Source organism: Psittacula echo, assembly GCF_963264785.1.
Source record: "Psittacula echo genome assembly, chromosome: 20".
Classification (NCBI taxonomy): Eukaryota; Metazoa; Chordata; class Aves; order Psittaciformes; family Psittacidae; genus Psittacula; species Psittacula echo.
The window spans coordinates 1,910,152-1,926,170 of NC_137756.1; the positions used below are offsets into that span (position 1 = coordinate 1,910,152).

The 16,019-nt window shown below is 41.5% G+C and overlaps 1 protein-coding gene across 3 annotated transcripts in view; it reads left to right on the forward strand.

The window, feature by feature from the left end:
- The first annotated feature begins 5,034 nt into the window (after nucleotides 1–5,034).
- The window catches only part of NCKAP1 (NCK associated protein 1), a 61,353-nt gene continuing 50,368 nt past the window's right edge, over nucleotides 5,035–16,019 (forward strand). For all 3 annotated transcript variants that reach the window (XM_080632116.1, XM_080632118.1, XM_080632117.1), the window contains exon 1: nucleotides 5,035–5,249. In XM_080632116.1, coding sequence (XP_080488242.1) covers nucleotides 5,142–5,249 — 108 coding nt within the window. In that variant the 5' untranslated portion in view covers nucleotides 5,035–5,141. The remainder of the gene's footprint in view (nucleotides 5,250–16,019) is intronic.

The following is a 16,019-nucleotide window of genomic DNA, read 5'->3' on the forward strand; positions in this document are numbered from 1 at the left end:
CTCTTAGCCCACCAGGACTTTTCTAAGTTTAATCTCTTTACCCATGCTGATAGCTCACAGGTAACCAACTTTCTTCCTGCTGTCACAAACTTCCGTAGCCACCAGGCTGACATTTGATTACTGGTTAGTCATGAACCTGGGACACACCGAGAAAGCTAGCTCTTAAGTGTTGCTAGCAGCCTCCTTCTCCAGTGATCAAGGCTCATTTGCACAGTGTCAGACTAGAAGTTCTGGAGCATGCTCATCATACTGGTCCCTCCAGTATGAGCAAAAGTGCTCATGCATTCTCAGATGAGCAGGTTTCTGCAGCGAATGAGAAAATCACTGCTGTAGTAGTCACCTTCTGTTTCAGACTCGCTTTGCATAGCTCTTTGATGTTACCCTATCCAATGTTCAGGTTCTCTCAAGTTCAAAGGCCTGGTATCTCTGAGCAACTGCTGTATGTCGTATACAGCCTCAGCTAGAAGGACTTAGAGACATGCACAAAATTGAACAGGGAGGTGGCACACAGGTGAACTTGCATGCTAATGAGACAATAGATTAAAATACCTTTAGAGAGGGAAAAAGGAGAACATGGGAAATGGCAGACCTACTGGCTTCATGACAGATTAAATAACGAAAAAGGTTTGGATTAATCAAGACAATTATAGATTAAAATATAATGAATCTGTCAGCTAGGTTTAGTGGGGATAATAGGTCTTTTGAACCTGTTGTTGCTTCAGATAAAACTAAAAGTCTGCCTGATAAAGGCAACTGTGTTTGTTCAATGCTATTTATTATTTTTACAGGTGATCTAAACAATATTACAAACTTTGTGTGGTAAAGTTTTCAGATTCTGTGCCTTTACCTACAAGTTTAACAATGTAAAAAATATTTATGAATTCTTAACAAATAAATACTATGGCATGACCCAAATAATTGTGATTATGATGACCATTTAAAAAGTCAGATCTGTGCAAGTAACAGTTTGGCTTTGTGTTTTGAATTGTTTCTACCTGAAAGGGAAATATTAAACAAAATGAGTCTGTAAAAATTGCTTCTTGGCTTCTGCTGGCCAAAGGGGCAGAAGTTATGCAGTGGACTGTGCTACATCACTTACGGAGAGTGCAGCTCCTGATAGCTGCCTTTCCACTGACTGGTCATGGAGTTTTGCATAGTCCCCAGAGCAGAAGAAGTTAAACCAATGCAGAAAAAAATGCACACAGGAAAAGTAATGTGTGTAAGAGAAATACTTCTACAGAAATGTAAGCTTGATGTGTGGTAAATACTTAGGATGCAATACAGTCTACTCTGCAGAAGTAAATTGTTCATTACACAAGGTAGCAATGCTAAAAAACTTTATATCCCATTTGTGTCCTTCACTGAACACTGAGTAGTGTTGATACATGTGTAGCAACTTGGTGATTATTCTAATGAAGCTTCTCAAATAGCATTTTCATTACTGTCTGAAAGCCCCATAGCACATAGCACGATTAAACCCCAAAGGGACCAGAAAGTTTTTAAAAGGACCAGACCTGAGCTCCACCCCAATCTAAGTGCTGTTTGAAACTTGCCCTAAACTCTTACGTCTGGAATAAATATAGAAAGCTGTTTAAATGTTAATCATTAATAAATCATCAAGCCAATAGTAGTCGTGTCTTTTAAAAGTAATTGTCAGCCTAATTCTTCCCTTCGTTTAATTTTGCCACACCTATAAGAGCTAAGCTGTTACTGACAAAGCTTGTATTTCCACTTGGTTGTTATGCCTGCTGCTAGACTGGTGAGCCCAGATTGTACAATGCAGACGTTTTTACAATCTAAATTAATCTTCCTGCCAAAAACCTATATGTCCTCCTGCAGTTTCTACATAAAGTTGTAGCAGCAAAAGTAGTACGACAGCATGGGCTTTACCCAGCCACCATCAAAATGATGACGAAACTGTTGACTGCTTAATTACATGCATTCATGTTAACAAAGTTTGCCTGGGTGATGTCTGTTTTCTGTTACTGAGATTTCTCCTTTCACATTTAGCAAAGGTTTCCAAGTGTTTTTGATGTGGTTTCTATGGAACCTAACTTTTCAGCTATACCATATCTTCTCTAGATGTGCACATTTTCTCCTTCTAATAAGCAGTAAGTGTTTAAAAGCAAGAGGAAAAAAACCACATGCTTTGTAGTTCCAAGCTTGACACCAGTCCTTACTCTTAGATGTGCAAGATGCTACCAGTTAGTTCATCAGCAGTATCTTGTGTCTGCATGGGCAGTAAAATCTTCTGTTGCTGAGTTTTGATCTCTCTTTCCATGTCCTTATTGGAGTTGAGATGTGGTGCGCCTTCCATTCCTAATCAGGTCTTGGTACTTTGCTGATACCTTTGCTGAAAAGCCCTCACTTCGTAAAGGGTGGTAGGGGAAACTCTGTACTTGAAAACATCTGGTCTACTGGTCAGGCTCTACATAAACAGATCATTTTTTGGCTTAATGTATCTGCTTGCATGTTAGAAGATACTCTGCCTAATCACATTACAGTGGTGATTCAGATAACCTATTTAGTATTAGGCCTGTATGGCTGCATAGGAACAAAAATTGCTAGCATCAGAAGTTCTTGTTTACTGATATTGATCCTTTCCCTATTCCAATATTCAATATGTTTTCAAGAAAGGCAGCTAACTGAGCACCCACCATTTGCATTAAAAAATTATAGCAACCAGAGGGGCTCCTTATAATAAGATCTTGTAAACAGCCTCATGAATAGTGTGGGAGTTAAAAACAGGATGCTTTGTCGTTACTACAAAAGAGAGAGTAGTTTTTCCCTTCTGTGCCTCAACCTGTTACCTGTGCAGTGCAGAGAGCAACTGTGATTGTTTTCACATTGAAAACTGTATTAGTAGCTACAGAGAGCTTGAAGGGCCTCCAGTGAGCTCTGTAAGGCCAAACTTAATCAAAACCAAGTTATTTTGACTCCACTGTAATCCATAGTCTTTCTACTAAATCCAGAGGAAGGAAGATTGGGATATTAGATCATAGATGATTTAATATGATGCACAAAAATACCCAACACAATGTCACAATGCTGATATTCCACTTGCTTGGCTCTATGTAAATTACAAATTCTGTGATCATTAATGTCTGAAACTTCCAGAAGGCTCAATATGGCTAAAGAAATAATTGGATGTGGAATTTAGAATTGGCTGCTGTTGTTTTAGCTGTAAGTGAGAAACAAAATAATTGCTCTCAATAGTAGTATTTGTTCTTATTTTGCAGTGCAACTCCATGGGAAACATCTAAATTGCAACTAGAAAGAGTATATTTGATATTTAAAAAATATAATAATGGAAGATGTTTTGTGTAAAAGATATTACTATAGATATTATACATTAAATACTGTGAAATTACATAGCATTTTATGCTTTATAAATTTAAATAGCTATCTGAATGCTTCTAATGTTTTCCATTGACTCCAGTAGTGAAAGGTCAGGTCTAACCTAATTAAAACATTACAGCATTGTTGCCAGGTATTCCTGACTCTTGGACACAAAGCTGAGGCAGAAAATCATCTGATAAAGGCCAAAGAATGAGTCAATAGCAGACTTCAGATTGAAACTCCAAGTTCTCGCTTCTTGGTTTCATTCTGAATCATAAATTATCTTGTAACTGCCAAAATGGAGGAGGCCAGTAACAATTTAATTACAGTTCGGCTTCTCACATTCATTTCTATGCTTTCTAAAAATCTATTATTTTAAAAACACTAAAGGATGGATATCCTCTGATTCTGACTTCTAATGTGAAAATGCAACCTGAAAATTAAATGAAAGTATTAATATGCAAAAAAAGGCACAGATGGTGGTGCCACTATAGAAAAAAAAAAAGGAGATTAGAAGGTTGATTCTGAAGCCTATCTCCCAGTAACTGCAGTCAGGAGCCCTGCATGCCAGCTGGCTGTGCTGGCCGCTTAGCAATGCAACTGTTTCAGTACCAGGTTGTGGTGAGGGATAGCTCTCATGGAAGCCTCTCACTGACATTCAGAGCATGGAAGTATCACTGTTCCTTAAAGATCTATGCTTTTGCTCATGTGGCTTCAAGAGAAAAAAGAAGTGACTCATCTAATTGATGAAATGGTGTTTCATAGAACCACAGACTGCATTGGGTTGGAAGGGACCTTAAAGCTCATCCAGCTCCAACCCCTGCCACGGGCAGGGACACCTTCCACTGGAGCAGCTTGCTCCAAGCCCCATCCAACCTGGCCTTGAACACTGCCAGGGATGGGGCAGCCACAGCTTCTCTGGGCACCCTGGGCCAGCGCCTCAGCACCCTCACAGGGAAGAGCTTCTGCCTAAGAGCTCACCGGAACTTCCCCTGTTCCAGTTTGAACCCATTACCCCTTGTCCTATCGCTACAGCCCCGTGATGAAGAGCCCCTGTCTGGCTGCGCAAGTGGTGGGAGGTCGCTGGATGATGATAGTTACGCAATGCTTTTCTGAGCTTCAGATCTCGATTGCAGTTGATTAAAAAAAACCCCAACAGGCTCTGTAATTAACCTGGCAGAAAAACGGGTATTCTTCACACACACCTTGGGGCTCCACCTGCAACGCAGCTCAATGGGTCCGCTGTTACAAACCACAGCTAAAGCAGCCAGCCGTGCACCTTAGGACAAGCAGGTAATGGCTTTAAGCTGCACCAGGGCAGGTTTAGATGGAGCTGAGGAACAATTCCTGCCCCAAAGGGCGCTCAGGCATTGGAACAGGCTGCCCAGGGCAGGGCTGCAGGCACCGTCCCTGTGAGTGTTCACACACCGTGGAGACGAGGCCTCATTGCCACGGGTCAGTGGTGGCCTTGGCAGTGCTGGGGCACGGTTGCACTTGATCTGAAAGGTCTTTTCCAACCCGGTTGATTCCATGGATCTACGATCCTGGAGGGGACCCCCGCGGCTGCCCGCTGCGGAGGCGCTTCCGGCCACACGGAGCGCTGACACCCCGGGCGGCGCCGGCAGGGGGCGCCCGAGAACCGCTCCACGTGACTTTGCACCGCCCCGCCGTGGCCACGCCCCGCGGAGGCAGCAGCGAGCGAGGCCGGTGGCGGCGCACGGCAGGGAGGCGGTTGCGCCGGGCCGGCGGCCGCGCTACGGCGGGGCTGGGGCTGGCTGCGGCGCGGGGTGCCCCGGGTCACGATGTCGCGGTCCGTGCTGCAGCCGAGCCAGCAGAAGCTGGCGGAGAAGCTCACCATCCTGAACGACCGGGGCGTCGGCATGCTCACCCGGCTCTACAACATCAAGAAGGTGCGGGGGCCCCGGCGGGGAGGCGGGGGGTGGAACCGCTCCGGCGCGATCACCGCCGCCGCTGCCTCCCCGCCGGGCCCCAGGCAGCCCGGCTCTCCGCCGGCATTGCGCGGCTTGCGGCTGACCCGGCCGCGCTGCGGCCTAGCGGCGGGGCAGGGCGGGGAGCTGCCGTGGCGGTCGGGCGCTCCGACCCGGCCCGACGCTGCTCAGTCTGCAGGGCAGCGGGGGGCGCGGCCGGGGCTTCGCTACCTGGCGGGCGGGAGGGAGAAAGGGAGGCCCGGTGCTGTGGAGCGCTCGCAGGCCCGGCGCCCCCCGCTGCGGGGCCTAGGCCCGGCCTGTCCCTCGCGGCAGCCGGTGCCGCCCGGAGCCGCTCCCGCTCCGCCAAGCGTGAGTCACGGGATCCGGGAGTGGGCTGCTCGGCACGGGCTTTCCCACGCCGCGTTGAGAAACCGAAGGGAAGGATTTGGGGTAAAATTAGTAAGTTTAATTTCAATAAGTTCGAGGCGCGCGGTTGCTTAGCAGCTCCCGGCGTGAGATGGAGCAGATGTTTGAAGCTGCCGTGGGTGCCAGAGCTGCCCCCCCCCTTCCCGAAATGGAGAACATCGGAGGTAGCCTAGGTGAGGTGGCTCGGCGGTGCGGGGCGGCAGGTCTCGGTAGTGACGAGGAGGACGGGGTACGCCTCCCAGCTTGGTTAATTTCTCTTCCGGAGGGTAATCGGTGTGCTTTCTCATAGGGAAGAACGTAGTTCATGGCCATCCCCTGCTCCGGGTCCTTCATATATCCTTACAGGCCTAATTTTCCTAACGTGCTATCCGTCATCTGAATGTGTACGGCTGCTCAGTCCACTTGCAGCAATGGATAGGTTAGGATTTTATTGCTTTGATTCGAACGCAGTTATTTCTGAGAGGTTGTTTATTATTTTAAAGAAAATGTTAGTTATTCCACTGAAGCAGTGAGCAGGTTTAGCCTGTTACTATTTTTGTTCCATTCGCATGCTGTACTGTAGCAATAGCAGAGTTTGGGATGTTTAGGTGCTTACCTGGTTACTTCTGAAGCCAGGCTTCTGCCAGAGGTGATCCTGCCTAACAGATCTGAGCTCAAGGATGTGCTTTGTCAGGTTGCTTTGCTCATATGGGAGACTGGCACTCCAGAAGCAGTAAGAGCTACTTAGCTCTACCAAGTGCAGGGTTGATTTTAATTAAGGCGGTGTTTACCGGAAATAAAAGAAATGATTGAAGTATTCAGAAGTCAGTGTTGATCCAAAGCAGTGGCAGTAGTTCATGTGGATTTTTCTTGCAAATCTTCACTGACAGAAATAAAGAATTTAAACTAAATTATTTCTAATTCCTGTCTTTCTGAAACAGAAGCGAGGTTCCTTTAGTTTGTGGTTTTGTATGCTTTATAATTGTTAAAAGTGAGATTCTCTTGTTACACAAACCAGAAATTTCTTATTTATGGGGGAAGTAAAATCAGTAAAGTCATTTGTGTGTGCACTCGTTCTGCTTTGAGGAAAATACCCCAGATGAAGAACAGGCTGAGCACAGCAGTGTTTTGGGGGGAGAAGGCAGGAAACAAGACAGGAAGAATGAAACCTCATCTTGATATACAGCCATATGTCACCCATTGTGAGTCTGGGCTCTATTTTCATGACCAGTGTTTTGATTTGGGAACACTTGTGTTGAGCGGTCAAGTGCCTACATACGCATTTCTGCTGGCATGCTTAGATGGCAGAGTCCTGGGCAGATTTGCCCATATGGTGATAGCTGCTTCTGCTCTGACTTGTGCCAGTGAAGTGTTGCAGATGGATAGGTTCTCAGTAGGGGAGCATCAGCACTGGAGGTGTTACCAATATTCCTGCAAATGCTATGACCTGAATCCGAAATTGCATAGGTCTTACAGAGAGAAAAGAGGCATGGCTGAGCAGCTTGATTATTGTGTGGCATATAGTTTTACAAATCTAGAGGTGTCCCAGCCACAGCTCTGTGTATCCATGTAGTGGTTTGTGATTCAAATAGTTGTTTTCTGACAGTGGTAACTGGCTAGGTCTGATGGTAAACCCTAGAAGTCTTGCAATTGATCACTGTGTTTTATTGGGAATCTCTTTTCAGCCAAGCAGCAGCATCATAGCTGGCTGCTTGGAACACTTTGGTTTGCTTTGTTTCCCCATTTACATACTTCTTCCCTCTCTAAAAAGTCAATTCCAAAACTGCTGTTGAAGGTTCTCATAGCTTCCTCCGTTGAAGATGATCTTGAAACTCAAGTTGCTGGACATAATCGCACAATATGTGGTATTGCGGTTAAAGGAAATGGTTAAGACTATTTTTAATAAGGGGAAGTGAGAGGTGAAGTATTCGTTAGGCTGCCTTACAGATTGCTCTACATACTGTCTAGGGAGTAGAGATTTTAAAGGAGCAAGAATTTTCTTGACTGTTAGAACCCAAACAGGAAAACATTACTGCCCAAGAAATTGCTGAAGTTGTTAAAAGCAGTTAGAAACTTATACTTTGTCTTCCTATATAAGTTTGAGGTTTGATGTCATTGTGTTTATAGCTGTTCATTGTTCGTCATTTCCTATTTACTGACCTTCTGTGCTGTTGCTGCCTTCTGAAATAGTTTAAAGCTTGTTGGCTTAAAGATAAGAGTATCTGAATGGATGGAGTTTTTCCTGTGAGAGTGACACGGAAAACGTGAAAAGTAGAGTTAGTAAGGTAACGGTGAATGTTGAGACAAAATTCATGTTTGCTCTATCAGAGGTAGAATTTTTGTTGCTGCTGTTGTTTTGAAGGATGAGCCTTTGCTGTCGCTTTCGTCTGTCTTTTGTACTGTATTAGTCCCAAACTTGGGAATCCTCGCATTGTGGTTTCTCTCCTGGTTTGTGCCTTCTACTTCTAAAGAATTCATCCTCGGTTACCCAGGCTAGCAACTGCATTATAATTTACCATGTAACTCTTCTGTCATCACTTGCCTACAACTAAACCTGTATAAATCAAAGACAGCAGGATCTTTTCATGCTATCCTGGCTCAGATGAAGGTCGGATTTTGTGGTTACCTTTCAGAGCAGACCGAGGTTGTGTTGGTAAGCTTTGTGTAACGTTGCCGATAAGGTCAAATAAGTATTGTTCAAGAGTGGTGGCAGAGAAATAATCTTGTTTTCTGCGGGCCTGTCTTCTGTTTGTTTATAAAGCACTTGCATACCGGGAAGTATTTACAATAAAAGATTTCATCTTAAAATACCAGAAGTAGAGATTTAGCTGGAGCAAATCAAGAGAGCGTGCTTTTGCTGAATGTCATAGTAGTGCTATTGTAAACACAACTGCTGGGGGTGCAAGTTGAAGTTTTGAATTATTTAGATTATATGTTATTCAGATATGATGAGTCTGTATTTAGCATTAATTGCTTTGTTAGCAATGTTCTGCTGTTTTTCACGGTGCAGGTTTTATGGGTTTGTGTAAAATTTTTTTCTTAGAATGTCATTAATTCTTTTGACTTTCAAGATTCTGATGATTACATGGTATCTGGAGAATGAGAATCTTAAACTAATCCTTAGATATAAACTGCATAACCAAACAGAAGTCATAGATGAGGAGCAGAATAAGTGTTTGCAGGGGCTTTAGTTGACTTGATCTTTATCTTTCCAGACAAAAAAATGTCATCCCAAAACCTATTGTGAGCACCACATAACTCGGTATGAAGCCACATTTAAAATCATTTAGCAGGTGATTAGTTGCCAGTTAGTTCTTCAAAGATGCAGTAGTGGGAATATTGGATTTTTACATGTATTGAGTATGTTACTGTTGGCCATTGTGAAGACTGAGCACTTCTCCTTTTCCCTGTTTACTTCTGCAGCAGGTAAAGTATGTGCTCTTTTCAAAAGAACAAGGGAGGGCATATGCTGTGAGGGGAAAAAGGGCCTGCATCAAGTTTGCTGTGGTAAAATGATGACAAGTTGACCAGCCAAGGCTGAATAGAAGTCACATCTTAATTCACCAGTCTTTTATGCTGCTTCTGAGATAGGGATGAAGAAAAAGCTTCCAAAGGTTCTGATACTGGGCTGGAGAAGACTTGGCAAAGCCTAAACATTGCAGGGACAGTTGTAAAAGCTGGTTGGTGGTTTGATTAGTGGTTTGAATAGAACCAGTGGATGAAATGTGCTGTTCTGCTCAGCCACCAGAGTGGTTCTTCTGAAGAAAGTAGGAGAGATTTTAGGTGGCTGGCAGAACGAGGGGAAGCTTCCGATCTGCAGAGCTCTGAAGTTTGGGAGGGTGTAGGATTAGATCACCCTGTTGACACTGAGCTCTGAGCTGGAGTGCAGAGCTTTGAGCTGGGAGGAAAAGCTCACAGATTAATACCTTTTGAATTGGATGGTTGGTATTGGAAAGAACAGATGATGTCTTCAGGTTATCAGGAAGCATCTCAGGGTGGGGCAGTATCGCTTCCAGTGCTTGATAAATGTCAGCAGTTCTTGAAAGATTAAGATGACAGACTATGTTCATCTGTTTGTGCCTGTGATCTTGGAGGAATGGCTCAGAATAGTGTCCCACTTGTAGGAGGAGGAAGTCCTAAACAAAGTGACAGTCAGTGCTGTCAACTAAAAACAAAACAAATTCCTTGACTCAGGAAGCGAACACAAATACCATGTCACATTGATGATACCTAGTCACATTGTATTTTTAACTCGGAAGAGAAACTATTGTAAAGAAACAATATGGCTTTTTCATACAATATAAAAGTGTCCCATGATACCTTCTAAAATACACAGAGAGAAAACCAGGTGGATTTATCCTTTTGCATCAAGTGTAGATGACCAGAATTCTTTTGCATTATTTCTTCATTTACAAATAGGCATTACCTCCTCCCTACCCCCCCGTTACTACTCTTTGCCCTGCCTTATGTTGACACAAAACTAAATCCAGTTTTAGGTTTTTAAGATCATGTGCACAGGAGATGCACCTGAATTCAGTTCCCATTTTAGATTCAGACTAGAGAGGGCATTGCCTTGCTTTATTTTATTAAGGAGTTTCTTTATGCTTTAGGGAAAGCTTTGTGGTGGTGAAACCTTAATTTTTCCTTTTGTCATGGTTTAAGCCCAGCCTGTCACTCAGAAACCCTGCAGCTGTTTGCTCACTCCACCCCTTCCTCCCCCTGCTCCTGAAGGGATGGGGAGGAGAATCGAAAGAATGTAACTCACACGGGCTGAGATAAGAACAGTCCAGTAACTAAGGTATAACACAAATCACTGCTGCTACCACCAATAATAATAATGATAAGGGAAATAACAAGGGAAGAGAATACAACCGCTCACGACCCACCAACCGATACGCAGCCCGACCAAGTAGTGATCTAACCCTTCTGGGTAACTGGCCCCAGTTCTACATCCTGGGCATGACGTGCTGTGGTATGGAATATCTCTTTGGTCAGTTTGGGTCAGGTGTCCTGTTTCTGCGTCCTCCTGGCTTCCCCTCCTCCCTGGCAGAGCATGAGACTCAGAAAGTCCTTGGGCAGACTAAACATTACTAAGCAGTATCAGTGTTATCAGCACTGTTCCCAGGCTAAAAGTCAAAACCACAGCACTGTACCAGCTACTAAGAAGGAGAAAAATGCCTGCTACTGCTGAACCCAGGACACCTTTGCATTTCACCTGTCAGCACAAAGGTGAGCCCGCTAAGTGTCACTGCAAAATATCAGGGATGACATGAAGTTTTATAGATGTGTGAGCAAGGTAGTCTGAAGATAGAGGAGAGTAATCCTTTTCTTCTGTATGGTATGTGTTGAGACTCATCCGCAATGAAACTGATTTGATGCACTTTTCAAGAGAGATATGCAGAAAGTCCAGAGCATAATAATAAGAAAGACCAGTGGAGCAGAAAATTTTACCCGTTAAGAATATGGAAGACTTTTTTTAAACTAAATTAATAAGTGATACAAGTTCTTAAGTATTTAAGGACTGCTGTATAGTTTTTGCAATTCCTTATGGCCACAGAGGTAAAGAAGTGATGGATTAAATTGTAGTGGAAAAAGTTGGTTAGATCTGAGAACTTTCTAATGAAAAAGACTTTTAGATACAGGACAAGACTGTGAGAATGTTTTTGAATGTAGCCTATTGGAGACCTGCAAGTAAAGATTTGGCCCACATCTCCCAGGAGTGACACAGATACAGTCAAGACTGCCTTGGAACAGGAAAGTAGGGTAGGCAGTTTCTCAAGGTTCTTTCTATCATTATCTTCTGATTTCATGTGAATTTACGTTGTAATGGGTTTGATCTTGGAGTAGAGATACACTAGGATTTAAAATAAAGCATATACTTTGGGGTTCAAGACACACCAAATAACGAGTAATGGTGGGGAAAGATGTCTTGCTTAGCTCTAGGAGACACTGGACTAACTTTTAACACTTTTAATTGTAATTTTGAATTAGTATGAAATCTTTCAAACTTTTGAACCTTAGTGCATGTAAAATGCGGTAGCCATTAAATTTATAGTAATTTTGAGCTATATTTTTGATATGTCCAGTGCCTATAGAGACTGTATGAAAATTAGTTAGAGACTTTCTTATCATTCCAGATCCTTGTTGGATCATGAGAGCAATACAGTTCTGGTTGAATCTTAGTATTACAGTTTATCTATCAAAATATAGGTTTACCTTTTGTACAAGTATTGTTTATGTAACTGCATGCATCAGTAAAGTTATGTACTTAGTACAAGATTATCCAAGTGATACTGGTATAGGAAAGTTAGATTTTAGCCATCAAAACTATTAAACTGTACTCTAATAATTTGTCCATGTGTGACCACCTGAGTCTTGCATCTACTTGCATAGCTATTAAGAGGGACAAGGCTTCATTCACAAAGCTTATCCGGGACTAGCCTGTTAATAATAAACGTAGGCTTCCACAAAACCTAAAATACAGCAAAGCAGTTACTCTAGGCTTGATCAGAAATATTAAGACAAATACAGTGTGAACAGTTTCCTTACATATTCACCATTCAAAGCGTTCAGTCTTCATTGATTACTCGCCTTTCTCTCTCCTTCTCTATAGTTTTTGCTTTTTAAAAATTAGAGATTGTCAATTGGTAATCTCAGTATTTTAAATGCACAATGGAAACAGAATAAATAATGCTTATCCTACAGAAATCTAGAGTTAATAATGAACCTGTCTCTTTGAATGTTTGTTTGCCATGTATTATTTAGTATAATTTATAGGATGCATACCCTCAAACCGGGCATTCAAACTTACAGCTGCATTTTAGGGTGAAGTCTTTTATGCCAGCAGCTACTACAAGAGAAGAAGAGCAGTTTTACTGTGTGTGTCTTTTTTGGGTGTCAAGAGAATATGCTGTAGTAAACTATAAATGGTACATACAGAAGCTTTTCCCATTTTTTTTGATCTGAGAAATCTCAGTGTATTTCCATTTACAGCTGAAAATTACCAGCTCGGGGATGGCATATGTTTTGCTGTTGTTGAACTTGTATCAATTTACTGGTTAAATTCATGGTTTTTTTAGTGCAGACTCATTTGTAAATGAAACTTGAAGGTGAGGGGATTTGTTGACTATTTCAGTATATGTTGCCACTGTCCAGTGGAACTGTACTCAGCAGTGTTTTATCTTGACTCTGCAGTAACAGTAAATCAAGTTAAATTGCTGCAAAATATGACATGTTTTGTGATCATCTTCTGATGTAGGAGTTTTGGAAGATGAAAATAGGACATTATTGATTCAAGTGGCCTTGTCTCCCCTTTATTGGGAAACAGCCCTGCTAATAATTTGGAATAGGTTGGACTTATTATATTACTGTATTTCCATAATATAGTAACATATTTAGGTTGTTATTTTGTTGGTGGTTTTGGTTTTTTTACTATACCATGTAACTTGGCCAATACTTTCCAGTGTTCTTATTCAAGGATATGTGTCAGGTTTAAGTAAAAGAAGGAAGTTTAGGTGTTGTAAAGGCAAGTTTGCACCCTGTATGCTGTACCATGGTGCTGACTTTTGACAGCAACTGTACCTGGACGTAAGCTCGCTTTTTATTCACGTCACATCAGCTGGATGTATGTAGTAATTCTGCTGATGGATTTTTTGGTGGTGGTGGTTCTCTTCCAACATCCTTTGCCCTCAAGTAGGGAGTAAAATGTTAAATGTTTTATTTAATGTAGTTATCTAGATTATTAGGGTAGGTAGGAAAATGCTGCTTTAGTTCAAAACATATGGGATAGTGAAGCATCTCTAAACAGTACATGTAGTCTGATCTCTCTGAAGTTTGATGACCTGTGCATATGATCGCAAGTGAGTATTCTGGACAACGAATCTCTTAGCCATAGAAATTGTACTGTTCTTGTTAAGAGTTGAATACACAGAATTATATATGCTCACTTAGTTGAGAGCTTATTCAACTTCCATTCTAAAGTGCTGTGGGAAGAAATGCTGTGTAACCTGATAGAAATCTTTTTGAGTCTTTTTTTTTATTATTTTAATTACTTAGGTTAGTCTCCAACAGTAGCTTTGCATCATCAGCATAACTGGTTGACAACTGTTTAGTAATGTACAAAGGAATTTAGAGATGACTGCTGAGAGATTCTTCCAGTATAATATTTCAGGGCTGAAGCAGCTGGAATTCCATAGCTTCAGAGCTGTATTCCGTGAATGCTGCATTAATAAGAGCATTGATTTTCTTCCTAATGCTCAAAAAATATAGCCATTCTGGTTTTATTTTAAAAAGGTAAGAAATGAAGAAAAGTTACTGCAGCCCACTTAGGGGAAGCAGTGATATTTGAGGCTGATTGAGAAAGGGCTACTGCATTTGGCTAATTCTCGAAGACTTATGTGAATGCTAGGGAGCTGTATATGGCAAAGTGATCTTCGTATGCTGTACCACAATGTATTACATTATATTATATATATACATATATATTACAGTAGTGACAAGAGGGTTTTTTTAATTGACTAATACAGCTATTAAAAGCAAAAGCTACCTTTCTTGCCTGTGTTCTAAGACCATTGCCCTCAATGTCTTTGTTCTTTCTACAGTACAAAATTTGGTTATGTGCCTTACCACGTTTGTGTGAAAGTGCAAGGGTTGGGGTTTTTATTTTCATTCTTTTATGCTTTCTGGAGTAAGCCATAGTGAGCTAGAGCTTCATAGGTCTGTTTGCCTTTTAGGAAAGGTTTAGCTTATGTAGAGTGTTTTACGTGTTATACTGAATGCAGGTAACAGCATGGATGAAAATGGTACTGATGCTGCAACAGCTGGTAATCAAATAATATTGGTTCTTAGAAAGGAGCTGAGCTGCTGTCGTATATGGGAGAGGAATGGAAAAAGAATTAATCCACTAATTTAGTGGTGACTTCTTTCTATTCATTCCACATAGGTAGGCTTGTACAGCTTTCTTTGAAGTGTATGAAGGATAACTTTAACCTTTTACATCTTGCAGCAGTTTTCTTATCTATGGATCAACATGTAGTAGTTTATTAGCAGGAAGAATTACAGTTGCTTTGAGGGTGATGTTAACAAACAAACAAGGGGAAGGAGCAAAGCGCTGTCTTGCATATTCAGATGTATTGAGGGGATTGCCAGTTAGACTGATAATAATATTCATCACCTATGGGAAGTAAGCCCCTGAAGGCACAGGAGGATGTGCATGTTTGTGTTTTCGGGTGTCCTTGGGAATGATCTATGTGGAAGGGCTTGGGGAGAACATAATTTTTAGTAAACATATTGAAAAGCTGATTTATAGGAGGAAAACCATCCGTTGCTAGGAAGAATAAGGAGTTTATTTGCTAGTGTTTGAATTCAGCCTGAAAAATTCAGGAAGTCAGCAGTGACAGATTTCTTGCCTCCTAACAGCAACCATTTTGGAATTTAACAGGCCACAAATCCATGTTTTTTATTAAGGTGTTTTCTTAGTTTGTGATCCTTCTTTTAGTACAGAAAGCTAGTTATTCTGTGGCAAGGGCAACAAATGAAAATAATCTGACAGATTCTGACAAACCCATGACATCTGGTTAAATGAAGACTCCATCAGTTTGAAGCACACTGTTTAGTTTTCTGATGCCTATTTACAATATAACTTTTTTAGTTTTGGAACTGTGTGAAGACTTTAAAGTGTGTAAAGAACAGACCTTTGATGGCACATGTTGTTTGCTGCTGTAAGAATATCAAAGCAACTATTTACTATCTAACTGATACTGTGGATGTTGCTGCATTGATTTTCATTATAAATACAGTAATTTTTTTTGTGGGGAAATTAGCAAACGGGGACGTTCTGCTGTTAGAGTAGTACATGAGCATACATCATGATGGTCATGTACTGCCAGTAGGAATTTTAGAAAATTAAAATAATGACTCTTTTGTTTTTTTTTTCTTGGCTACCGTTTCTTTTTCAGGTATGTAAAACTTCACTGAGTTTCTCTCCGTTTTTCCCCCCTGTAGTTGCATGTGGTGTTTGTTAAGACATTATTTTATTTTTTTCCTCTTCCTACGTGAACTTAGTTCGGAAGTACTATTAGAAGTTCCGTGTCTCGGTATATACATAGCACTTTATGTGTACTTACTAGAATTTTACTGTTGTGCAGAGTTGATTTTGAGTGTTAGAATAATCACCCCCCTGTAGAAAGCATTCTGCTTAGGTAACAGATGGTTGTAATGTTCTCTTGGATGTAGGTAGTAGTGTATTAGTTCACTTAAATGTAACGTATTTTAGAAGTTAAGAGTAATTTGTTTATATGTAATTTTTCTCTCTTTTTATTACACTGCTTTCCCAGCAAGGACAAGTTT